Source organism: Canis lupus, chromosome 9, assembly GCF_048164855.1.
Source record: "Canis lupus baileyi chromosome 9, mCanLup2.hap1, whole genome shotgun sequence".
Taxonomy (NCBI): Eukaryota; Metazoa; Chordata; class Mammalia; order Carnivora; family Canidae; genus Canis; species Canis lupus.
Window position 1 is genome coordinate 41321722 of NC_132846.1, and position 27608 is coordinate 41349329.

The 27608-nt window shown below is 35.9% G+C and overlaps 1 protein-coding gene and 1 pseudogene across 14 annotated transcripts in view; one reads left to right on the forward strand and one right to left on the reverse strand.

Annotated features, from left to right (window-relative positions):
• The window catches only part of FUT8 (fucosyltransferase 8), a 301142-nt gene that overhangs the window by 187166 nt on the left and 86368 nt on the right, over nt 1-27608 (forward strand). For 13 of the 14 annotated variants that reach the window (XM_072838946.1, XM_072838956.1, XM_072838950.1 and 10 more), the window contains 3 exons: nt 12707-12822; nt 12937-13099; nt 22567-22681. In XM_072838946.1, coding sequence (XP_072695047.1) covers nt 12707-12822; nt 12937-13099; nt 22567-22681 — 394 coding nt within the window. Of the gene's footprint in view, nt 1-10872; nt 10942-12706; nt 12823-12936; nt 13100-22566; nt 22682-27608 lie in introns of all 14 variants that reach the window. The other variant, XM_072838959.1, reaches the window with a different exon arrangement.
• LOC140640616 (cytochrome c oxidase subunit 7B, mitochondrial pseudogene) lies at nt 5688-5954 on the reverse strand (annotated as a pseudogene).

The following is a 27608-nucleotide window of genomic DNA, read 5'->3' on the forward strand; positions in this document are numbered from 1 at the left end:
CATGGTAGGGTGGCTCTGTTGGTTAAACATCTGCCTTTGGCTCAGGTCATGATCTTGGGGTCCTGGGATTGAGTCCCTTATCTGGCTCCCTGCTCAGCTCTGCTTGTTCCTCTCCCTTTGCCCCTCCCCCTGCTCAATCTCTCAGTCTCTATTTCTTAAATAAATAAATCTTTTTTTTTAAAGTGTTCATTCTTAATAAAAAGCATGAATTTATAAAAACAAATGTGGCAATTGGATTTTTGAAAAAGTAATTGAATTTTCCATCTACTCAGATTTCAATTTCACAAGTGCTTTATTTTCACTTCTCACTGATCTTTAGCTGGCTACATAACAGAGCTTTATTGTTTCCCCCTTCCTTTACACCTTCTTCTTTTCCCCCTTGGCTCTGATAAATAGTGATTTGTTTGTTAGTTCATTTATTCAAAAAAATATTTATGAAGCAATTACTGTGTGGCAGAGAATGTGTCATATGTTATATATAAAATAGTGCCCTCACCAATTTGCATGTAGCAGAGAGGAGAAACAAGCTTTTACTTTAAATGTGTGGTTATAGAAACAGCCAAAATCACCATCAATAGGGGATACATTGAATAGATTATGATATTTCTGTAAAATGAATGTTTTATATATATCTCTCTCAGTGTGTATGTGTTTTACATTTTTAGAAAAATACCTAAGACACTGCCAACAGTGAAGTAGAAGACACAGCTTCTACTGAGGGTCCATGGGGACTGGACTTGTTATTCATTATATGTAATCTTGTACCTTAAAAAAGAAATAAACCTCTATTCACGTACTATATTTTCAAAGAAACTTTAAGTGAATAAGATTGAAGGAAAATTAACAGTACAATGAATAAGCAAATAAATAAGTAATTACACTTTTGTCAAAAAAAATCTGGAGATAAAACCTTCAAATTTTACAACAATCGTTCATTATCTTAATTTTTGTGTTTTATCCAAAATGCCTTCTTTTACCAGGGGTGTTGTCACATTTGAAGTGAACAGGGACAACTGTCAGTCTAGATTGTTCTGTCTAAGGCTTGTTGGATGATGAAAGAATGGCCAAATTTACATTTTCTATTTCACTTGTCAAAACAAACATGGTCACAGATTTCCTGGGAGAATTGAGCCTGAGACCTCTATTTAATGTTGATATTACAGTATCTAGAGCTGAAGTTGGATACAGATTATCCCATGTGATTATTCTATTGAAGCTGATGTGTTCCTTGACCCTTGTACTCCTTCTTCCATTCCATTTTGAATTTCTTCACATTAGGTAAAATGAATAGGTATAATGACAAGAAATAGCTTTTCTAATCATAAATCAGCCTGTTATTCTTGGATAAAGTTTGGATAGTCCTGATGTAATTTTAAATACATTGCTGTACTTGTTAATATATCACTTGAGATTTTGAAAATAAGTTTTAAATTGAATTGGCCTTTTACTTTCCTTTTCTTGATCTTTTTATTCCTTCTATATCAACCTTATCCTAATCTTAGGAATAGAATTTTGGAGCATCCTCTCTTATATTCCATAGAAAACTTCAATTCAGATAATTGTTTTATGAAGATTTTTATAACTCATCTATAAAAATGCCTGGATCTAGCGTTTTTTTAATTCAGTAGATTTTTGACTACTGATTCAATTTGTTTCTTTTTAATCTATTTGGTAATTTAACTTCTAGAAATTATTTACTTTTTCCATGTTTTTAAGTTAAGTGCCTGAAAATGTTTATAGTATTTTGTGATTAATTTTTAATATTCTTGATCTATGTGTGTAATTCCCTTTACATTCCTAATATTGTTTATTTGTATCTAGGTTCTTTTTCTTAATTAAGGTCTTTATTATTCCAATATTCATGGTATAACTGTTGCAACTGTTTAAGAAAGCAACCTGTTTTAAATCAATTATTAAATATATTTCTGATGATAAAAGTTTAATTTTTCTGAGAGCACTGTATAATCATTCCACTTAGCTACGAATTCACTGTTTTTTCATATTCTGACTAGAAAGTAAGCATTTACTGGTTTTCATATTTTTGGACAGGTCCACTGAATTCCTTGAAGAGTGGGACTTATGTTGGGTATTAGTAGGGCACCTTCATGTTTTTTAATAAAGATTTTTGTTAAATGTTTTCTTCAGGGGAGTTTTATAACTTTTGGTGTATACAATGAATCTCACCTGGTAAGATCAAGAATTGTTCCTAACCCAGGGAATGCCAAGCACTGATTTCATTAATTCTTTTTTTTTAAGACTTATTTATTTATTTATTCATGAGAGACACACACACATAGAGAGGCAGAGACACAAGCAGAGGGAGATGCAGGCTCCATGCAGGGAGCCCGATGTGGGACTCGATCACAGGACTCCAGGATCATGCCCTGAGCCGAAGGCATACGATCAACCACCGAGCCACCCAGGCATCCCTTTATTAATTCTTTTAGAGAATTATTTTCCCAGCCTTCAGAAGTTTCCTTACATACACCTGCTGATTGTCAAGTAGACCTATGCATATCTCTGGAGTTTTCTCCCTGTTCACCTCTCTCTTCTGTGGTACTCTGGTCATCCATACTCTGAGACAGCTAGACTCAGCTCCATCACTCCAGATGTAGTCAGGAAACTCTCAAGACAGTAAACTGGGGCAATAGAATGGCTGTGATCATTTGTATTCCCTTCTCTGAGAATCACTGACCTTTATTGTCTGATTCTAGTGTTTTTTTCAGCTTTATTGAGATGTAACTGATATAAAACATTGTGCAAGGTTAGGGTGTACAACATGGTTTAATACATATCTATATTATAAAATGATTACCACTGAAAGGTTAGTTAACACAACCATCTCAACCCATAATTATAATTTTTTTGTAGTGAGAACATTGAAGATCTACTTTCTTTGAAATTTTCAAGTATAGAATACAGTACTGTTAACTATAGTCCCTGTGCTGTACATTAAATTCTTCAGACTTTATTTATTTTAGGACTGTAAGTTTATACCCTTTGACCAACATTTTCCCATTTTTTTCCAAACCTCAGTCCTTGGTAACTACCAGTCTACACTCCATTTTTTGTGAGTTTGTAATTTTTATATTTCATGTAAAGGTGTGTGTGTGTGTGTATATATATATAATTATGGATGAATAAAGAGTATATGGTATGTATATATGGTGGGTATGTGTGTATATAGTGTGTGTATATATATATATGCCAATACACACACATGCACCATATATACATACCATATGTTCTTTATCTATTCATCCTTCAACAGACACTTAAGTTTTTCCCATGCCCTAAGTATTGTGAATAATGCTGCAAAGAACATGGGAATGCAGGTATTTCTTTGAGATACTGATTTTTATTTCCTTTGGATATAAACCAAGTGGATTGCTGGATCATATGGTAGTCCTATTTTAAATTTGTAAGAAATGTTCATACTGTTTTCCATAAAGACTGAATCAATTTACATTTCTACCAGCAGTATCAACGTTTTCCTTTCTTCCACATCCTCCACTAGCACTTGTTATTTCTTGTCTGTTTGATAACCATTCTAATAGGTGTGAGGTGGTTTTAATTTGCATTTCTATCATGATTAGTAATGTTAATCATCTTGCATATACCTTTGTAAATGTCAGACATTTATATATTGGCTTTGAAAAAATGTGTATTCAAGACCTTTCCTAAATTTTTAATCAGATGATGATGTTTTTGCTACTGAGTTGCATGAGTATTAATAGATATTTGATATTAACCCCTTATCCAGATACATGGTTTGCAAATATTTTCTCCCCTTCAATAGATTGCCTTTTCATTCTTTTGATCATTTTGATTGCTGTGCAAAAGCTTTTTAATTTGATGTAGTCCAGTTGTTGGTTTTTGCTTTTGTTGCTTATGCTTTTGGTACCACATCCAAAAAATATCATTGCTAAGACCAGTGTCAAGTTTTCCTTTGTTTCCTTCTAGAGCTTTATGATTTCAGGTCTTTCATTCAAGTTTTTAATACATTTTCAGTTAAATTTTACGAATGGTGGTAAGATAGGGATCCAGTTTCATTCTTTTGCATATGGTTTTCCGGTTTTTTTTCCAGCATCATTCCTTAGAGAGAACTATCCTTTCCCCATTGAGTATTCCTGGCTCCCTTCTTAAATATTAGTTGACTATATATGTAAGGATTTATTTCTGAGCTCTTGATTCTGGTCTGTATATCTGTTTTTATGCCATGCCATACTGCTTTAAATTCTATAGCTTTGTAATATAGCTTGAAATGAGGAAGTGTGATGCCTCCAACTTTATTCTTTCTTGGTATTGCTTTGTCTATTCAGTGTCTTTGTGTTTCTATACAAATTTTAGGATTTTTTTTTATTTCTGTGAAAAATGACATTGGAATTATGGCAGAGATTGTGTTGAATCTATACATAGCTTAAGTGGTATGGATATTTTACAACATTAATTTTTCTGATTTAAGAATATGAGTATTTTTCTATTTGTATCTTTTTTCATCCAAGTCTTACAGTTTTCAGTGTACAAATCTTTCACCCCCCCTTTTATTCTTAAATATTTTATTTTTCTGGTATTATTGTGAATAGACTTTTTTAATTTGTTTTTCAGATGTTTCATTATTAGCGTAAAGAAATGCAACTGATTTTTCTGTTTCTTTTGTATCCTGCTACTTTACTGAATTTATTGATTAGTTCTAACAATTTTTGGTGGAGTCTTTAGGATTTTTTATATATAAGGTTATATTATCTGCAAACAAAGACAGTTTTACTTTTTCTTTTCTAGTTGGGTGCTTTTTATTTATTTCTCTTGCCTGATTGTTCTGGCTGTGAGTTCCAAACTACATTGAATAGGTATAGTGACAGTGGGCTCTCTTATATTGTTCCTGATCTTAAGAGGAAAAGCTTTCCACCTTTTACCATTATGTTAGCTGTAGGCTTGTCATATATGGCCTCTTATACCCACTTTGTGAAGACATATTACCATGAAAGAATGTTGAATTTTATCAAATGCTTTTTCAGAAACTATTGAGATAGTCATAGGATTATTGTACTTTATTAATGTGATGTATCCTACTTAATCACATACATTGAACCATCCTTGCATGCTAGGAATGAATCCCACTTGATCATGGTATATGATCCTTTTAATGTGCTGTTTAATTTGGTTTGCTAGTATTTTGTTGAGAAATTTTTCATCTATATACATCAGGAATATTGGCTTGGAGTTTTATTTCCTTGTAGTGTCCTTATCTGGCTCTGGTAATGCTGGCTTTGCAAAATGAATTTGCAAGTGTTCCCTTACTTTAGTTTTCTAGAACAGTTTAAAAAGGATTGGCATTTTTAAAAAATGTTTTGTAGAATTTGCCCTTGAAGGCATCTAGTACCGAGCATTTCTTTGTTGGGAGATTTTTGGTTACTTGCTCAATCTTTTTGCTCATTATTAGTCTATTCAGATCTTTTATTTCTTGATACATTGTACTTTTTAAAGAATTTACTCATTTCTCCTAGGTTGTCTGATTTATTGGCATGTAATTAATTCATAGTAGTCTCTTACAACTCTTTGACTATCTGAGATCAGTTATAATGTCTTCTCTTTTTTCATTAATTGTTTTTAAGGTTTCAACTATACCTTATTTCTTCAATCATGCCATATTTTAATGGGTGTGCAGTACTTTTACTTGGCATCAATCATGAGTTGGCTTTGAAACAATACTGATTTCTTCATTCCTTTAGGATGACTATGCCAACAGGAGACAGGTCCCATTCTATTCCAATTTGTGTTTCTGTGTATGCCCATACAGAAACACAGAAAGTAGCTCTGTTAGCTAATACAGCATAGCCATATTTGCCATGGATATCAGATGCCCCTTTCTGATGGCTCTATTTTGCCATTGTTTGCTGAATGCTTTGAACTTGGAGACAACTTAGAATGTTTTTGGCTGTGGGAAACACCATGAAGCTGAATGAATGGTGGCAACTGCAGCTGTTGGTTTGCTGCACTTTGTGCCAAGAGCCCTGAAAAACCTAATTTTTTTGGTCTTTTTTTTCTTGGTAAATCTAGCTAAAGGTTTGTTAATTTTGCTTATTTTTTCAAAAAACCAACTTTTAGTTTCATTAATTGTCTTATTCTTTTCCTTTTTTCTATTTCATTTTCTTTCTGCTCAGATTTTTGTTATTTCTTTCTTTCCTTCTGCTTATTTGGAGTTAGTTTGTTCTTTTTCCATTTCCTTAAAATATAAATTTAGATCATTTATTTGAATGTCTCATTTCTTAATGTAAGTATTTATTGCTATCAACTTCTGTCTTAGATCTGCTTTTCTGTATCCCCTATGTTTTAGTATGTTGGCTTTCCATATTCATTTGTTTCAAGATTTTAAAAATTTCCTTTTTGATTTTTTTTCTTTGACCCAATTTTTTCTCAGGAGTGTGGGGTTTTGTTTTCACATATTTGTGAATATCTCCTTTTTTCTCCTGTTACCTAGTTCTAATTTCATACCATTTGATCAGGAAAGATTCTTGGTATGATTTTCTAATTTGCTGAGACATTTTTTGTGACTTCAAATATGATCTGGGACGCCTGGGTGGCTCAGCAGTTGAGCGCCTGCCTTCGGCCCAGGGCGTGATCTTAGAGCCCTGGGATCGAGTCCCACATCGGGCTCCCTGCATGGAGCCTGCTTCTCCCTCTGCCTGTGTCTCTGCCTCTCTCTCTCTCTCTGTCTCTGTGTGTGTGTCTCTCTCTCTGTGTGTGTCTCATGAATAAAAATAAAATCTTTTTAAAAAATAAAAAATAAAATAAAATATTATCTGTCCCAGAAAATGTTTCATCTGTGCTTGAATGTATATTCTGCTGCTGTTGGACTGTTCTGTATGTGTCTATGAAGTCCATTTTGTCTAAAGTATAGTTCAAGTCTAATATTTCCTTATTAATTTTATGATTGAATGATCAGCCCATTGTTGGAGATGGGGTTCCCACAATAGTAGTGGAACCTGCTATTGTTATTGTCTGTTTCACCCTTTAGGTTTGATAATACTTAATGTATTTAAGTGCTTTAATTCTAGGGACATATATATTTTCATTTGTTACATAGTCTTAGAGGACTGACCTCTTTCTCATTTTATAATGGGCTTCTTTGTCTTTTTTATAGTTTTTGACTTAAAGTCTATTTTGTCTGGTATAAGTATAGTTACCTTTGTTCTCTTTTGGTTACCATTTTCATGGAATATCAATTTTCATCCTTCACTGTAAGCCTGTATGTGTACTTAAAGCTGATGTAAGTATTATAAGCAACATATACTTAGATCTTGTTTTTTTAACCAGTTAGTCTATTCCTTTTGACTGGAGAATTTAATCCATTTACATTTAAAGTACTTATTGATAAGCAAACACCAATGCCATCATATTATTTTTCTGGCTGTTTTGTTAACCCCACCCCACCCCCACCCCCGGCCTTCTTCCTCTCTTGCTGTTTTCCTTTGTGATTTATGATTTTACTTGATGGTATTCTTTGATTCTGTTCTCTTTACCTTTTGTGTATCTGCTGTTAGTTTTTGTTCTGTGGTTACCATGAGAGTTAAATGAAACACCATGAAGATCTAGCAGTCCATTTTAAACTGATTACAACTTAAGTTTATCATACAAAAAAAACCTCTCTCTCCCTTTTTACTCTCTCCCCACACTTTATGTTTTGATGTCACAATTATATCTCTATATTGTATAGTAATTAACAAATAATTGTAGTTACGATCTTTTAACTTTTATACCAGAATGAAATGATTAAAACACTACCATATTACAGTACTGTAGTATACTGAATTTGGTTATATACTTCCTTTACCATTGTGTTTTATATTTTAATGTTTTCATGTTACTAATTAGCATCTTTTCATTTCAGCTTAAAAAGAACTTTTACCATTTCTTGTAAGGTTAGTCTCATGGTGATGAACTCCCTCAACTTTTGTTGTTCTTGGAAATTCTTTACCTCTACTTCATTTTTGAAGGACAGCCTTGCCAAATAAAGTATTCTTGATTGGTAGTATTCTTCTTATAGTGCTTTGAAAACAGTATCCCACTCTCCTAATCTGTAAGGTTTCTACTGAGAAAGCCACTGATAGCCTCATGGAAGTTCACTTGTATGTGAGGAATTTTTTTTCCTCTTGCTGCTTTTAAAATTTTTTGTGTTTGATTTTAGATAGTTTTATTATAATTTGCCTTAAAGAAGATTTTTTTAGGTTGAAACTGAGGACTGTGAGGCTGCATTGAACTTAGATGTCCAAATCTCTTAGCAGATTCCTTTAAGAGGATTATTCTGAATTCTTCTTTAGACAGTTAATTAATTAATTAATTAATTAATTAATTAATTAATTATATCTTTATTTCTTTAAGGCTATTGGAGCTTTATTAATTTATTAGCTTTATTAGTTTTCATGTTTACTTGATTCTTCCCAATCTTCATATTCTAATGTTGGTATTTGCTCATTTGAGGAAGCAGTTTCCTTTCCAGACTTTATAGATTTGCTTTGACAGGGAAAGACCTTGCCATTCAGCTAATCAGGGGCGGGGAGGGGGGGGTCAACAGGCAGCTGCTAGCAGCTTCTTGAAGGCAGTGCTTGTTCTCGGGGGCCCCAAATTGGGTGGGGCTGATGTCTGTTCTCCGAGGTTGGTGTGGGGAATTGCCAGTGTTCTGCAGTCAGGTCTGATGGCTGGGCTCTGCGTTCAAGCATAACTGCTGGCTTGTATTGGTGTTCAGGCAGAGCTACTTGCTGGGCTTTGCAATCACATATGGTTGGACAGGTTGCAGGCTATGTTTCCTGGCAGGGTGGTATTGCTGGTTGCACTCTGTGATGGACAAAGCCACATGCTGAACTCCAGATTTGCCTCCTGTCGTTTGGAGTTTCCCAAACAGTGTCCCCTGGCTTAATGGTGCCACTGGCTGGACTCTACATTTAATTAAGGCCATTCACAGGGCTTTGCAATCAGATGGGAACTCAGGCTGTGCTTCTTGACTGGGTGGGGTTGTAGGCTGTGCCCTATATTGGATGGGGCTGCACATTAGGCTCTACGATTGAGCAGGCTACGGGTGGTGTTCTGCTGTTTGACAATGTCTCTTGCTGGGCTTTCTGGTTGGGTAAGGACTACCACCTGTATCCTACAGTTGGATGGGGTTAGAGGCTGTGCTCCATCATCAGGCAGGGTTGCATTCGGGGCTCGCTGATTAGGTGGAGCCACAGGCTTTGCTTTGTGATTAGGTGGGGTGACTGGCTGTGCATTCTGTCTGGGTGACTCTGCAATCTATGGCCAGCAATTGGATGGAGCCATAGGCTGTCTGTGCTCTGCATGGGCTATCAGGTTGAGCTTTAGAGCTAGCCAGGGTCTCTAGATGGGCAACCTTTTGAGGCAGGGATTGAAATTATGCTCAACAGTAGGATGCTGCTGCTGGACCTGGTTCCCTACCTGAATGGAACTATAGAATGGGGTCTGTGGCTGCCAGGATCCCTGGCCAGAATTCTCAGGTAGGAGCAGCTGGAAGCTATGGAGTTTGGTGGGGCAAACTTACTTAGCAGTTTGGTGAGGCAACTGACTTGCTTTACTGCCTAGGCAGGCCATAGAATGTGTTATATGCAGCCCATGGCTGCCTGGCATCTTTGGTCAGGCTTCCCTGTTGGGTGGGCCTGAAGGCTATGCCCAGCAGTTAGCTGTGGCCAGTGACTTGTTTCTCTGCTTTCGTGTGTCATAGGATGCCCTATAAAAACCCAGCAGCTTAGGGCAGGCTTCCTGCTTAAGTGGGGCCAGAGGCTATGCTCAGCATTTGAGCAGGCTGCTGACTTGCTTCTTGTGTAGGTGGGGCTCCTCACCAAGATAACCCTCTAGCGGGGGGCCCAAACAAAGCAGAATTGCCATTTAAGCTCCCTGGCCAGTTAGAGGCACTAGCTCAGCTCTGCAAATGATCAGAGCCAGGGACTGAGATCTGTGTTCAGGCCCCACAACTAACAGGAATGCAGTTGGCCAAGATCTGCACACTTGTTCACTTGTTGCTTCCAGTAGTCTCCATGAAGCATTTCTTTAGTGGACATTCCAGGAGGCATCAGTGATGTGAGGGAAGCTTGATACCCACTTTGCACTATTCCTTTTCTCGCTAGAGAAACTGTAGGCCCAGGGGGGACCCACTTGTGTAGCACTGCACTGACCTGGAGGAGGAGAAATGCAGTCAAAATGAAACTGCTCCTCTTATCTTATTCTAATGAGGTTTTCTCGTTTCGTTTTGTTTTGTTTTTTGTTTTTTGTTTTTATAACCAAAGTGGATGCTTCAGCCTCACCACCATGTTCTGGAATCTTTGCAAATGTCTCTATATAGTTGCTAGTTGCCCTTTCCGTGAAGGGGACTGAAGTGGGGAACCACCTATTTTTCCATCTTTCAAATGGCTGATTCAGTTTTATTAAACTGTTATTTCATATATTTTGTCTCGTTTTTCAGTTGTTTCAGACATTATGGTAAATTTAATCTCTGGTGCTTCATCTTGGCCAGAAGATATCCTATATATCTTTTGCATAGTTAGTATGATGCAAAACAAAATCAAATCCTAAATATTCAGATAATGTCCTTGCAGATTGACTCTTTTCTGGAATGGTTTTGGTAAGAATAGTCCTTATTGTGTACTTTTTTTTTTTTTTTACACTGGCTTCTCTATTACTTTTATCTGTAGTTTATCCACAGTTGGATTAGATTATTATATATAATAATGTAATATAAATTACTAATTCATGTATGTTTTATTAAAATTAGATTGGATTTAGTACTTCATGGAAATCTACTGAAATGATTTAATGCTGTTTTTTCTTGCCTTTTTTACACTAATTTTTTTCCATCAATATAAGAGGAAATGAGATGAAGAAGAGAACCTAGACATATTTTTTTTGTGTTGTCTGGAATTTTCTGTCATTAAGGTATGTTCTGGAAAAGGACATGCTTGTCCTATGGCATATTGCTCTCAAAAATAAATTCTAAGAGGTAGTAGTTTTAGTCTCTTATCAAATTATTTCCTAGAAATCAGCCATCTACTTCAGAAAGAGATTAAAAGCCAAATTTTAAAAACTGTATACCAGGAAATGCCTCATTTATGAATGTATGCACATTTGAGCTTATAAATTGGGTAATTGTGCACCTAACAACTCTGTTTATTTTATCATTATTCACTCTATGTATACAAATTAAGGCTTTGTAATTCAAATTTTGTAGCCTGGGATACTCATGATTAGAGAATGGTTATTTTTCATGCTGCTGTTCAGTGTTAATGCATACAATTACAGAATACCTCATTTACTCTGGTAGATTTGTACCAAGAGCTACTTTACTAAGCCTTTATTCTGAAGTGGTATAGGTAAGTAATAGTTAATTTGGCTGTTATATAAAAAAATATTCAAAAAGGTATAAAAAATCTGTATTGCAGTCTTTGCATCAAAGGACTGAGTTGACATCTGGATTTAAGTTCTGCCAAGTATATTTTAAAAATTAAGTTCCCTTAAAATGATTGTGATAAGAATAGATAACCCAGATATTTTGCAATTATAGCTCATCTCTGAAATGCCTGAGCCCAGATACAATGGTCCTGATAGTTTATTGCCAAACATTGTGCTAAATACTTCCATAGATTTTGGAAGAAAATCAGCCATTATTTAATCTTGACAGTAATTATGCAAATATATACATAGATGTATGGATGTAAGTATTATGTGAACGTGTGTTAGTTTTCTATTGCTGCCGTAATAGTTACTACAAACTTTGTGGCTCAAAACAATAGAAATTTATTCTCTTACAGTTTGGGGGGGCAGAAGTCTGACATGAGTTTTACTGGGCCAAAACCAAAGTGTCAGCAGGGCCACATTCCTCTGGGAAACTCTAGAGGAGAATCTGTTTCCTTGCTTTTCCCAGCTTCTAAGGATGCATTCCTTGTATTTGTTGCTTATGACCCCGTCCTCCCATCTTTAAAGCTAATAGCTACACCATCTTCTCTTCTTTTGTAGTAAAACCTTCCTCTGCCTCCCTCTTATAGGAACATTTGTGATTACAATTAAGGCCCACCTACATAATCCAAGACTGTTCATTTTTTTTCCAATATGCTCATCTTCTACTCTTGTCTTTCCTTTCTATAAAACCAGTACTTAAAAAAAAATAAAGTAAAATAAAAAAATAAAATAAAACCAGTACTTAGCAATCTAAGGTCATGAGTTTATGAATTGAAGCACCAATTTACATAACTTGATATTGTGATGAATTCAGAAATAATTTGTATTTGCTATTTGAACACCCGCACATGTTTAGATTCATACCTTCTTATTTCCCTTAAGCCTTTTTGTCACCTTCTCTTTCACCTTTGTTGCTCTTGACACTAATGGAGAATTGACCACTATGCCACGGGTGGTGTTTTTCTAAGTGATATGATGAGAGTTTTTAGGACACAATCCTAAAGGCTCCTGTATTCCTAGAAGGTCATAGATATCTGAGCTAGATTATTTTTTTCTGGTTTTGTTCAGTATCATTCCATTGTTTATGCTTTATCCTATACCTTTGGAGAGAAAATTTTATTTTGTACTTCTAATATATGATTTATGACTTCTAGAGTTACCAATAAATATATTGTAGCAAAGTAAGCATTAATTTTATTGTATAATTTATAAGCGAAATGTTTACATTTTCTTTTTTGAATTACAGGATACCAGAAGGTCCCATCGACCAGGCGCCAGCTTCAGGAAGGGTTCGTGCTTTAGAAGAACAGCTTTTGAAGGCCAAAGAACAGATTGAAAATTATAAGAAACAAACTAGAAATGGTAGGTGATTATGTAGTCTTTTTCTTCTTTAATATGTTGATATTACCACAAATAATTAAAATTTTCTTTCATCAAAATATGAAAATGTTAATACTATTTATTCTTTGACTGCAGGTCTGGGGAAGGATCATGAAATCCTAAGGAGGAGGATTGAAAATGGAGCTAAAGAGCTCTGGTTTTTTCTACAAAGTGAATTAAAGAAATTAAAGAATTTAGAAGGAAATGTACTCCAAAGACATGCAGATGAATTTCTGTCAGATTTGGGACATCATGAAAGGTGCTATTCTTTTTTTACATTTCATTGGGGCTTTGGTAAAGATTATACTCTAAGAATATAAACTGGAATTTTTGTTAATTTCCCTATTGAATGGTAAGTGATACCTACCATAGTTAGAAGAAGAGTACCTAAGATTTTAAGGACAATAATTCCCAAGTGTAGTTCATCAACTAAAATATATCACTGGAAAATATTATTTAAAATGTATTTTTAGAAATCTTTATAACCCTAAGTGAACTCTGAAGGTGTCAGCCAGTAATGCATTAAAATATCTTCCTATAAATTTCCTTCATATACAATCAATAATTGGAGTATGCAGTTTTACATTATAGTACATTGGAACTCATACTGAGGCTGGCAGTTATGTTTCTAATTCACACGTTAAAGACTTTAAAATAACACCTTTTTAGGATCTCTAATTAAAGGTTGCACATGTTTTTAATAAATGGCTACATTTCTTTTAATTCTTTTCTACTTAGTTGCTTTAGAAAGAAGAACCTGAGATCTCCCTAGTTAAATTTATTTCTCCTGTTTACATATTCCTGAAAATATGCAGTTTATCTTCCATAGAAAAGAAAACATTTTGGTACTGGAGTATTCATGTGGAACACAGTGTATCTGAGAATCATTATAAATACAGTGAAACCTGTCCTTAGGCCTGTTATATATACAAGTCTATATTCCCAGTAGGATTCTGATGGCAATTACTGTCTCATTAGTGAACAGTAAAAGAAAAATTGTTGTATTAACACAATCTACCACTGGGAAGAAGAAAAGAATTACCCCACAACCAAGAGATTTATATATATTAACAGCATCCCCAATATTGTACAGATTTGAAATACTGTTTTGCTATTTTAAGTGAAATTACAAATAAAATCCATCAGTTTATTGGAATCATTTTAGCATTAATCTACAGAAGTAAGCATTAATCTCAAGGGGCATTCAGCAGTCCCTTTTAAAATTTTAGCCATATTTAGACCATTAGACCAATTGCTGATTAATTCCATCCTTATTGCTTCTCTACCCTAAAGCTGATTCTGAGCATCATGATTCTGCTAATTGGAGCTGTATGCTTGTATGCTTTGCTTAATGCAGTTTTATAGGATAATGCAGATCTGAAGAGGATTTGAGTTGGGTAGACTATGTGGTATTTAAAGGACAATTTTGGCTATTGAATTCTTTGTGTTTAAAGTTTGAGTGATTAAATTACTTGAAAATTTAATCTTCAGGTCTTTTCTAAATTAAAATTATTATTTAAAGAATTATTTTGTGCATGTATTTTGTGACTGTATATAGAAATAGAAAAATATGTGCAAATATACAAATGAAAAAAGTGTGGAGCCCTAAAGTTGATGTAAATCATTGTTAAATTTTTTGTAAGTTGAATTTTGTTTTAAATATATTATGATTCCTGACACTACCTTTTAGTATATGTTAAATAATAATATTTCACTGAAAAGAAAATGGAAAGGTACCCCAGTCAGTTTCTTTTGTTATCTTAGGCAGAAATTCTAAGGAACTTGGGATGCAACTTCACTGGGTAGTAATTTCACTTCAGGTAGCTGTATTAGAATGCAATGATAAAATAATGAGCAAAGCACAGCCAGACATTGGAGAAATAACCCTAAAGTTATGAATGTATAATTAGAGAGAATTTGTATGTATGCAGAATATGCCATCTTATAATTTTCAAGATTTTTAAGTGTAAGAATTAAAACAGACTTTTGTGTTTGCCTCTGGTGATTTTTACATTGCACAAAAATTCCCATTTCACTTTTTCATTTCCCCAAATGTAGTGTATAGGTTGTCTCTGGACTAAAAGTTTGTGTTCTCTAAGAAATCAGAGGGTGCGTCGATTAGTGTTTTTGTTCAGCTTTCCCTATGATCACTGTTGTCATCTTTTGGTTCAGAAAGACATCAGTTGGGTGCGTGGATGGCTCAGTCGGTTGGGCATCTGCCTTCGGCTCAGGTCATGATCTCAGGGTTCTGGGATCCAGCCCTGGTGTCAGTGTTGGGCTCCCTACTCAGTCCCCTCTTCCTCTGCCATTGCCCTCTTATGCTCCATCTCACTCTCTGTCTCTCTCTCACTCTCTCAAATAAATAAATAAAATCCTTTTAAAAAATTTAAAAAAAGAAAGACATCAATTATAGGAACAAATTTAGAGGCTTTTGTTTCTTCAAAAGGGTTTTTTTCTTTCTTAGAACTTTGTTCTGATAGAAACATTGATCTTTTTCCTAAGTCAGTTTTATTGTGACATAATTTATATACTATAAAACATATGTATTTTAGTCTGTAGTTCTATGAGTTTTCACAAATGCTTGCAGTTTTGTTACCAACACCACAATCAACATACAGAACATTGCTATTAACCCATGAAGTTTCCTCATGCTCCTTTGTAGTCAGCACCTGCCCATCCCGTAGTCCTTGGCAGTCATTAGGTCTGTTTCCTATACCTATAATTTTGCCTTTTCCAGAATTTTATGTAAATGCAATCATTGTGTAGCTTTGAGTGTGGCACAATGCATCTGAGATTCACCCATGTTGTTTTGTGTATTGGTAGTTCATTTCTTTTTATTGCTAAGTAATATCCTATTGTATGGATGTACCATAGGTAGTTTATCCATTCACCAATTGAAGAACATTTGAGTTGTTTATATGTTTTGGTGATTATGAATAAAGCCACTATAAACATTAACATACATGTTTTGGCAGAAACATATTTTCATTTCTTTTGGATTAAATATCTGGAGCGGGATTTGTGGGTCATATATTGAGTGTCTCTTTAATTTACAAGACATGGCCAAACTAGATTTTCAAGTGATGATTTCATTCTAGCAATTGCATGTTACCATACATCATAGTAATTCAGCCAAGTTTACCTGCTGCTTTTGACAATATTGATCATGAATTTACTGTGGCTTCTTTGAACTAGCAAAAGGGAGATTAACAGTTTAGAGTAATTATTATTGTCGTGATTTTATTATTTGTGTAGCAGTACAGCTTTAGTGCTTGAATTTATAGCTATATATATTCATCCCTTAACCTCTGGGCATATCATGGGAAATTCTGTCTTACCATCATCTTAGGTTGACTATAGACATATTTAACTTAATCACTGTTGCTTTGGTTCTTTTTGCATTCCTTATATTGCTAGACACCAGGGTTTATGAAATAGTTCCTGGAGCTACTTCTTTCTGATTTTAGATTATAGCCATTATTAAACTTCAAACTGAAGAACAGGAGGGCATACAGGGTTGATGAACTCTTTCTCAATGAAGTTGTCTGAAACTATTGAGAAATAATCTGGCAAAGCAGCAATCTCATTGCCCTGGCCTGGTCTGTATCATCTCATTATCAGTAATATAAAAAACAGCTTTGATAAGACTGAGGTGAGATGTTTCCCAAATGATAAATAATACTTATGGCTAATTATGCTGATTGGCTGTTGAATACTGTGTATTGGGGTTATGTAGCAAGGGAAAGGACTTCAACTCAGGTAAGAGGTGCAATCTCTGGTTATAGGGAAGATTAGTAGGCCAACAGCTTATAGATTTATTTGATCAGAACTGCTGATCATAGCTATTATAGCACAATAGCTTGTGTTTTCACTATTTTTATACGGCAAATGCTACTAGACTGTCTTTGAAAGGTCAAAGAATTGGTATTTCCACTCTTGAAAAGTTAAGTTTTGTGAACCTTCAAAGCTGTTATTTGTTTTTTATTTCACGTACACACACACACACAGAGGAAGGAATCAAGGAAGACCTTAAGTTCTTTGAGATGTGATTTGATTGAGACTTAAATTACACTGGAATGTAGATACTCATTCCTCAGTTGTTAATTTCTTTGGACAAAGTGTTTTTGTCTGATTGTCTTTCTCCTAAGGAATCAGGCTTATTTTTAAGTGCTGCTAGAACACTCCTCCTAATATCCGTGGACAAGGGAACATTGTCATATGAAGTTGTCCTTATTCTTCTTATCACTTAGTCTCTATCAACCAGATCATGATTCTCAGAAACACCCTCCCCTAAAATAAAATTTGCACTGGAAGGAGAATCTAAAGGTAGAAAAGGTGTCTCATCTAATCGCTCTGATTCTGCTTTGTCTGCCCCCAACCTTACATCTCCTTGAGTGTGGTTTCCAAACTCAAGAATGATTTGACATTAAAAATAGTTAGGTAGGATTTCCTACATGTCAGTTACTGTGATAAAGGCTTTCCATTCATTGTCTTATTTTATCAGCGTAGTGATACTTTGAGGCAAGTATTATCATTTCCCATTATATAAATAAAGTTATATTCAGGCTTAGAGAAATTAGAGAGTTTACACAAGTAAGTAGCTAAGCTATTTTACTCCAAAATACTTTTCCTTAATTGTTAAGTTCTTTTTTACACATGGGGATATAAGTCTTTTATCATAGCATTGTGTTGATTAAATGTGGGAAAATATATAAAACACTTTCCACAGTGACTGAAACATTATAGATTCTAGTGGGTTCTAAGGAGACCTGCGTAAGGAAAGCCCCAAAAGAAGATATAAATAGAAAACTCTTAGATGCTGCAGGGCAAGCACAGATAAGGGGAAACTGTTATAGTGCTCAGTAGAAAGAATTTCAAGGTTTAGAACCTAAACATGAGGTTGGTAGGACATCACTCATCAAGTAGCATAATCATGGCCTTATGTGATAGTATGAACTATTTTTGTTCTTGCTCTTCTGGACTCCTCCCCACCCATGTGGGCTGTCAAAAAGAGATGGTCCTAAACTTCCTCCTTGAGACCAGGAAGGCAAAAGGAACATTGTCTCCCTATCTGTCTCCTGGTGACATTTTTATCCTTTGCACTGCTTATTTCTGCCCCAGGAGCAAATCATAGTAAAAGCAGCCTTGGACAAAGCCCAAGTAAGTTTTCTTGCCCGTGATCCAGATTTACTTATGGGTTAGACTCTGTGGTATAGCCTCTCTTAGTCACATTTACTTTAACAAATGATGGATCCTTCACCTTGATATTTTCTTGAATTATGTCTGCTCTTTGCTCACCCTCAGAGGGGAATTTTTGTCTTTAACATTTCGAATCAGGTATAAACAAAATACTCTACTTGTGGTTCTTCATTGACATAATTGAGACTGACTGAAACATTTAAAAATGGTTTTATGGGTATTAAAATATAGAACTAGGAAAATTTACTGAAAATACAAAAAACATAAATGTAGCCCAGCTTTTGAAGTAGAAGTTTGATACCTGTCGTAGCTGGCTTGCACTCAGAGTCACAGATTATATTCTAGTCTACTGGTTATCTTCAGGCATCTATACCCTACCTCAAGTGACTAGCACTAGTCTGCTGGTATTTTGCCTGGGTTTGTATTTCCCACGCTTTGACCTGGCCTCATACCAGACCTTAAGATTTACCACCTACCTCCCAAATTTCTTGATATCTATTCATAGTCTAAACCAAGACAGCCAGATTACCAGCTTTTGGAACACTTCTAGGAAATTTAATCTGAGTAGTCACTGAAAACTCAACATTTCTGTAGAATGACTTTTAGTCACCTTGTTTCCCAGTAATGATCCATAACTTTCTATTTGATTTTTGTCATGTCTTTGGCTAAAAGATGATAAATTTTATGGGATGGTAACTTCTAAATATTATTGTATCAGCAAAGAATTAATTTAAATTTAAGATTGTAGGGCAGCCTGGGTGGCTCAGGGGTTTAGCGCCGCCTTCAGCCCAGGGCGTGATCCTGGAGACCCAGGATGGAGTCTCACAACGAGCTCCCTGCATGGAGCCTGCTTCTCCCTCTGCCTGTGTCTCTGCCTCTCTCTCTCTCCTCTCTGTGTATTCTCATGAATAAATAAATAAAATCTTAAAAAAATAATAAGATTGTAGGCTACCTGGGTGGCTCAGTCGGTTAAGCATCTGCCTTTGGCTCAGGTCGTGATCTTGGGGTCCTGGGATTATGTCCCACATCAGGCTCCCTGCTCAGTTGGGAGCCCACTTCTCCCTCTCCCTCTGCTGTTTCCCTTGCTTGTGCTCTCTGGCTCCCTCTCTCTTTGTCAAATAAATAAATAAAATATTTAAAAAGAATAAAAAATAAAAATAAGATTGTTTCCTGGGCTTGTCTTCCTTACATGGTCTCTAACAGAAAAGCCAAGAAAAAAGATTTTAAAAGCAAGCTTGATTTTAGTTGACTCTTGGAATAGAGTAGCTGAGACTCTGTGTTATCATAAAAAATTAGTGCACTTTTTTCTTTTTCTTTTTTCTTTTTTTGATATTTGGCTCTCTAATTATAAGCTTGGTTATCCTATTTTCTTAACAGGTAGGGATTGATGTGAATTAATTGCCAAGACTTAGTACTGATGTAATTTGGTAAAAACATTCATTATTTTTTCTAATTTATTAAAAGATACAGAGATTAGCTTTTATTCCCACTGGTTAAAGAATGGCTTGCTTACTATGATGTGAAAGCATAACTGAGCCAATTTTTATATTTCAAAGAACTCTCACCTCCAAATTAGACCTAATGTAGTTTTTACCTGTATACAGTGAAATGAAATGTAGTGCTGTTTGTCAATGAGTATGTGTAGGTTTAATGTTAAAGCCATGCAGAGCATATTGGATTTCCTTTTTTTCCTTCAATAGGCATTTGCCTGTAAACTGCTTATTTATCCCACTATACTACATCTCCAGAAAGAGTACTGCTATTTAAAGTTGAGGCTTACAGGATCCCTGGGTGGCTCAGCGGTTTGGTGCCTGCCTTTAGCCCAGGGCGCGATCCTGGACTCCCGGGATCGAGTCCTGTGTCGGGCTCCCGGCATGGAGCCTGCTTCTCCCTCTGCCTGTGTCTCTGCCTCTCTCTCTCTCTCTCTCTCTCTCTCTCTCTCTATCATGGATAAATAAATAAATAAATCTTTAAAAAAAAAAAAAGGTTGAGGCTTATAACAGGTTTTGAGATCGCTCATATTTAATAGGCAGAAAAAAGCAAATAACCAATAACCATATTTGGATATGATGAAACCTATGAGGTATAAAAAATAATCATCATGATGAGAGTGATGGGGCAGAGGCTTATAAAACTGAGGAACTAAAAAAAAAAAAAACTGAGAAACTGGGTGGCTTAATCCATTAAGCATCTGACTCTTGGTTTTGCCTTAGGTCATGATCTCATGGATCCTGAGATTGAGCTCTCTGTGGGCTCCACCCTCAGCAGGGAGTCTGCTTGAGGATTCTCTCCTTTTCCCCTCCCCCCTGCTCACACATCTGCACACACTGTCTCTCAAATAAATTTAAAAAAAAAATATATATATATATATAAACCCTGAGGGCAGCCCCGGTGGCGCAGTGGTTTAGCGCCGCCTGCAGCCCAGGGCATGATCCTGGAGACCCTGGATCGAGTCCCACATCAGGCTCTCTGTATGATGCCTGCTTCTCTCTCTGCCTATGTTTCTGCTTCTCTCTCTTTGTCTCTATCAATAAATAAATAAAATCTTTAAGAAAAATAAAAAATAAAAAATAAAATAAATAGACCCTGAGAAACTAATTTAAATAAACTTCCAGCAGAGCCCTGTAGCACCATTATAGTCTAAGACTTCTCATGTGTTTCCATGATCAACTCACACAATTTCTTATGGGTAGTGACATTTCCCCTAATAAAAGTAAAACTTTAGGGATCCCTGGGTGGCTCAGCGGTTTAGCACCTGCCTTCAGCCCAGGGCGTGATCCTGGAGTCCTGGGGTCGAGTCCCACGTTGGGCTTTCTGCATGGACCCTGCTTCTCCCTCTGCCTGTGTCTCTGCCTCTCTCTCTCTCTGTGTCTCTCAGGAATAAATAAATAAAATCTTTTTTAAAAAATGTAAAACGTTATAAAAATACTGTAGGCTACCTAAAAATCCACAGGGGCCTCAGTTTTATAATCTGAAAAAACTTAAAAGTTGAACCTCTATCCATTGTGTAAGACTATAAGTTAATTTCTTTTTTATTTTTAAGATTTTATTTATTTATTCATGAGAGACACAGAGAGGCAGAGACATAGGCAGAGGGAGAAGCAGGCTTCATGTGTGACTCAGTCCCAGGACTCCAGGATCACAAACTGAGCCAAAGGCAGATGCTCAACCAGTGAGCCACCCAGGCATCCCTTTAAATAATTTTCTATGATAGTAAATAAGACTTTAGTTTTTCCTGTGTGGTGTTATTGGTTTTTTATTAAATGGTTTAGCAACTAGTTAAGAGCCAGGAATAACAGAGAATTAAGACTATGCCATGTACTCCTAGGTAAATCACAATTTTTAAAGGCTAGCTTCATTATCTCCTAAATGAGTTCTCACTGATCAAACAAGAGTCCTGTAAGGCACTGGGTATTGGATCATTTTTCTGACTGGCCGTCAGTACCATGTCACCCACACCCAATAGTTACTTTCTCTTAGTTGTAGAACTATTCATAGGCACTCTTCATATACAAGGTAAAAGCTCTAAAACAACTCTGAGGCATTGTAGTGTAAATAGCAATGCCTAGTCTGTTCAGCTTTCTACAACAAAAATAACAAAGACTGTGTAGTTTATAAACAACAGAAACTTATTTCTCATAGTTCTGGAGCCAGGAAGTCCAAGATCTAGTCCATATTTGGTATCTGGTAAGGACCTGCTTTCTTGTTCATGGACAGCACTTTCTCACTGTGTTCTCATATGGCGGAAGGGGTTAGGGAGTTCTGTGGGGTCTTTTATAAGAGCACTAATCCCATTCATAAGGGTTCCGCCCTCATGACTTAAGCACCTCCCAAAGGTCCAAATTTGGCCCGTAGCCTGTTTTTATGAATAAAGTTTTATTGGAAAACAGGCACATGCATTCATTTACATATTGTCTATGGCAGCTTTCCTGCTACAAAAGCAACAGAGGCCCACAAAGCCTGAAATATGTATTATCTGGTTCTTTACAGAAAAATGTTTGCTGAACCTTGGTTTGGACCATTGTTTAAGACTTATGTCAGAACTTTCCTCTATCTTTTATTCCAACCACTCAGAGTGTTTATGTATGAAGAGATCATTTAAGTGGGGAAAGGAAATGACAGAGAGAACAAAGATGTAGTATTCAAATACTGGCACCAACTTATTTCTCTCCCTTATATTAATTTACCTATTTCTTTGCTGTGGGTTTCCATTTCCCCCAATGTCTGTAGCACTTTGCATTGGGAAATAAATGCAGCTGACTGGCATGGGAAAAACCAGCATGTTTTTCTCAACAGTGGAAATTTACTGAAGGAATGAATCTTGGATGTTAGGAACTAATTGTTGAATTTCACAGTCTTAATAGAAAATAAAGGAAGAGAACTAGCATCAAAAAAAAAAAAAAAAAAAGAACTAGCATCAGTGTGAGCACCAATCTTTATGAAGAATTTGGTTCTCTTCTTATGACTCTGTGTAATCCTATGATGAAGTACAAATAAGTTAGACCTCCAAATGTTGTTTGTCTATAGGTCTATAATGACGGATCTATACTACCTCAGTCAAACAGATGGAGCAGGTGATTGGCGGGAAAAAGAGGCCAAAGATCTGACAGACCTGGTCCAGCGGAGAATAACATACCTTCAGGTAAGAAAATTAGGTAAAGAAGTAAACCTGAGTGAGAAAAGAAGGAAAATCATATAAGCATATAAGAGATGTTGGTTTTTAGTCTTTCTAGCCCTTTTTTTTTAAAAGTATTTACTCATTTTATGTATTTATTCAGAAAGATGCTATGTTATATCTCCAGTACAATACAAAGACGGCTAAAACAAAGTCCCTGCCTTAAAGGAGCTACTGCTTACATATACACACACACACACTACCATGCAAAGTAGAAAGTGGTATTTTATGTGCGACATACAGGTGAAATGTTCATTGGAGGAAGAAGATGTCAGGGATAGCTTTGTGGAAAAGCTATTTGAATTGAGCTAAAAAGGATGATTAGGTAGGATTTAGACACATAGAAATGGAAAAGAGTATACTAGCTGGAGCATATGATATGAATAATAGTCCATAGCCGGGAAAGTGCAGGACAGGAACCCATTGAGTAATGGAATATTTTAATTTGTCTGGAGTTTTGGGTTGTATGAATAGGTGGGGTATAAAATAAGCTAGAAAAGGTAGGTTTGGGAGCCAAATTGCAGGGTTCTTTGGGTGCCGGTTAAGCTTTATGTTGCATAAGCAGCAAGTGGTTGCTGAGAGAATTTGTTGCAAAAACATCATTTTAACAATAAACAGCCTCAAGTCCTAGGCCCTTTTAAATGTATTCTCTTTATTTTTTGTGTTTTCTTCTCTTATTAATATGCATACCTAATCTTAACTATTTCTAATAACAGAAGTGGTTTACTTTTTAAATTTTGGATTTTTGCTTAATATGCTTTTCTCCATTTTGGAATTACAACCCACTTTTGAAAAATTTTTACATCTAAGAGTGGCATGATGAGGGTGTTGCTATTAATTCGAAAGTATTATTTTGGCTGAACTGGAATAGTATAGAAAGAGACTAGAGGCAAGGAGACCATTTAGGAGGTGAGGACCACCCTGCAGATGAGAAATATGGAGGTGTGTGTCAATTTGAATTGGAAATGAAGAGACAAAATTGAGAGAGACTGGGAAGGTATAATTGATAGGCCCTTCCAAGTGGCTGAGAGAGCTGAAGTGACTGGGATGATGGGCGCATTGTTATCTGACAGGGAACTTAAAGAATAGTCTTGGGGTAAACAATGAATTAGTAAGTAACTTCAAAATGCTTGAAGTTGGAACCATGCCCATCCATTTCTAATACTATGGATGGTATACTTTCTGTGTTCAGTCACTCTGCTTTCCTTCTAAGGTTGAAGTGCCTTGTAAAAGCAAAATAATAGCCAGTGACCTAATTCTCTATATTTCAAGGTGCACGTTTTCCTAAACTTACATAGGAAAAAAATAGAAAATCAAGTGTTTAAAGAGATCATTAAAAACCAAACTGATCTTGGCATGCTGTCTTGGTCTCATACTCCCATGACCATTTATCAGGGGTGTCTGCAGAATGAGAAACACTTGCCTCCTGTAGGGAAGAGGTAATTATCTCCTATCAACCAGAACTTCATTCAATGAACTATAAACAGCTGGTGGTGCAGAACTATCATCCTCATTTAAAATGGAAATAACTATAGTTTCTGAGTTTCTTCCATTTCCACATATTCATTAGATTTTATTCAACAAAAGTTATATTTAAACTATGATTTGGTCGTAGTTGAGCTCTGCATACTGTAACAAGTACCTGCCACCTGCTTTAGTTTATTTTTTCTCCTTGTCCAAGTGCTTTTACTTGTAGTGCAAATCTGATCCTCTATGTGCTGATTTCTGTGGTTCTATATTAGAGAATTTCACTTGTAAATCATGCTAATGATTTCAAACCATGTTGGCTTTATTAATCTTTTAGAGTAGAGCAAAACAGCATTTCAGTTGGACCTTGCTTTCACTTTCAAATATTGCCATTTAACAGATGCTTACTTTCATGCTTTTCTTCAAGGAGATGAGGAAAATCTCAGTAGGAAAAAACATATTTCAGAAAAATATTTTTCTTTAATTATTTAATGTATTCATGATCATTTTTTCCATCTAGTCCAAAAGCTCTTTGAATTCAGGAACTATATTTTTAACATATTATTTGTTAGAGATTAACAATGCCAGTCACTTGCACTTTTCCTTCTTTGGCTACAGGTAAATAAGAGTCCTTTCTCCCACTCCAACAAAATTAAGCACTTATGTTAGTAAAGAATGCTTTCTCTGACTGGAACTTTTATTCCCAGTTTAGAAAAGCACAGCAGCTACTTTAAAAAGAATGATTTGACTGGTTCAACTAAATGAATTAGAGAGTTTACAGATGAGGTCAGCTATTTATACATATTTTTTAAGTGATTACATTTTTTTCTTGTTATAACTTTTCTTGGCATTCAAATGTACTGGTGTTCCCAAACCATTGCTTTAAGTGAAATACTATTGTAAAAAGGCTATTTAAGCAACTTAAATCCCAAAAGACATCAACAGGCTTAGAAACTGAGTACTATACTAGAAAATAAATATGTAAAGGACGATAATAGCTTCTTGGTCTTTTGGCTAGAATCAAGTGTAAAGGAGGATAAAGAAAAAAATCTTTGACCTTGGGCAGCCCGGCTGGCGGTTTAGCGCTGCCTTTGGCCCAGGGTGTGATCCTGGAGACCTAGGATCGAGTCCCGTGTCCGACTCCCTGCCTGGAGCCTCCTTCTCCCTCTGCCTGTGTCTCTGCCTCTCTCTCTCTCTTTGTGTCTCTCATGAATAAATAAATAAAATATTAAAAAAAAAAACCTTGACCTTTGATACCTGTATTCTACATAAAAATAAGTAGTTTACATAACTTAATAGAGAATTTACAAGATTCTTTTTATTTGGCCTATCAGGCAGCAGTTATATAAAGAATGATAATAATTTATAGCTAACAAGGAAATAATAGGGAAAAGGTACAATAAGAGAGGGGATCCCTGGGTGGCTCAGTGGTTTAGCGCCTGCCTTCAGCCCAGGGCGTGATCCTGGAGTCCCAGGATCGAGTCCCACGTCGGGCTCCCTGCATGGAGCCTGCTTCTCCCTCTGCCTATGTCTGTGCCTCTCTCTCTCTTCTCTCTCTCTCTCTCTCTCTCCTGAATAAATAAAAAATCTTAAAAAAAAAAAGGTGCAATAAGAGAAAATGTTTTTAATAGTTCAAATCTGTTTGGGAGATTTTAGTCATACCTTATTGTATTCCTAATAAATAATTCAGATGATTTTATAATTTACTTCAGTGATTGGTCCGGACAGTTGAAATCATTTTAAGCTTTACTAGATTTTTACTCATTTTGATGAAATTTAGTATCAGTTCTCATTATTACTAGTAAGCATTATTTTATTTTTATTTAAATTTGCCAACATGTAGTATAACACCCAGTGCTCATCTCGTCAATGCCCTCCTTAATGTCTGTCACCAGTTACCCTATTCCCCCATCCACCTCCTCCATCTATATATATATATATATATATATATATATATATATATATATACACACACACACCACATCTTCTTTATCCATTCATCTGTTGAAGGACATCATGGCTCCTTCCACAGTTTGTCTGTTGTGGACATTGCTGCTATGAACATTGGGGTGCAGGTGTCCCATCATTTCATGACATCTGTATCTTTGGGGTAAATACCCAGTAGTGCAATTGCTGGTTCATAGGGTAGCTCTATTTTTAACTTCTTGAGGAACCTCCACACTGTTTTCCAGAGTGGCTGTAGCAGCTTGCATTCCCACCAACAGTGCATGAGGGTTTCCCTTTCTCCACATCTCCAACATCAGCAACATTTGTTGTTTCCTGTCTTGTTAATTTTAGCCATTCTCGCCGATGTAAAGTGGTATCTCATGGTGGTTTTGATTTGTATTTCCGTGATGCCAAGTGATGTGGAGCATTTTTTCATATGCTTGTTGGCCATGGGTAGGTTGTCTTTAGAGAAATGTCTGTTCATGTCTTCTGCCCATTGCTTGACTAGATTGTTTGTTTTTTGGGTGTTGAGTTTGATAAGTTCTTTATAGATCTTGGATACTAGCCCTTTATCTGATATGTCATCTGCAAATATCTTCTCCCATTCTGTAGGTTGTCTTTTAGTTGTGTTGACTGTTTTCTTTGCTGTGCAGAAGCTTTTTATCTTGATGAAGTCTCAGTAGTTAATTATTGCTTTTGTTTCCCTTGCCTTCATAGATGTGTCTTGCAAGAAGTTGCTGTGGCCAACTTCAACAAGGTTGCTGCTTGTGTTCTCCTTTGTGATTTTGATGGATCCTTGTCTCACATTTAGCTCTTTCAACCATTTTGAGTTTATCTTTGTGTATGGTGTGAGAGAACGGTCCAGTTTCACTCTTCTGCATGTGGCTGTCCAATTTTCCCAACACCAGTTGTTGAAGAGACTGTCTTTTTTTCCATTGGATATTCTTTCCTGCTTTGTTGAAGATGAGTTGACCATAGAGTTGAGGCTCCATTTCTGAGTTCTCTATTCTGTTCCATTGATCTGTGTGTCTGTTTTTGTGCCAATACCATACTGTCTTGATGATCACAGCTTTGTAATACAACTTGAAGTCAAGCATTGTGATGCCTCCAGCTTGGGTTTTCTTATTCAACACTCCTCTGGCTCTTTGGGGTCTTTTCTGGTTCCATACAAATCTTAGGATTATTTATTCCAACTCTGTGAAGAAAGACCATGGTATTTTGATAGGGATTGCAGTGAATGTATAAATTGCTCTGGGTAGCACGGACATTTTCACAATATTTATTCTTCCAGTCCATGAGCATGCAATGTTCTTCCATCTCTTTATATCTTCCTGAATTTCTTTCATAAGTGTTCTAGTTTTTAGAGTACAGATCCTTTACCTCTTTGGTTAGGTTTATTCCTAGGTGTCTTATGGTTTTGGGTGCAATTGTAAAATTTTCTAAACTCTGATTTATTTAAAGTGTAATACAAAACCTGGTC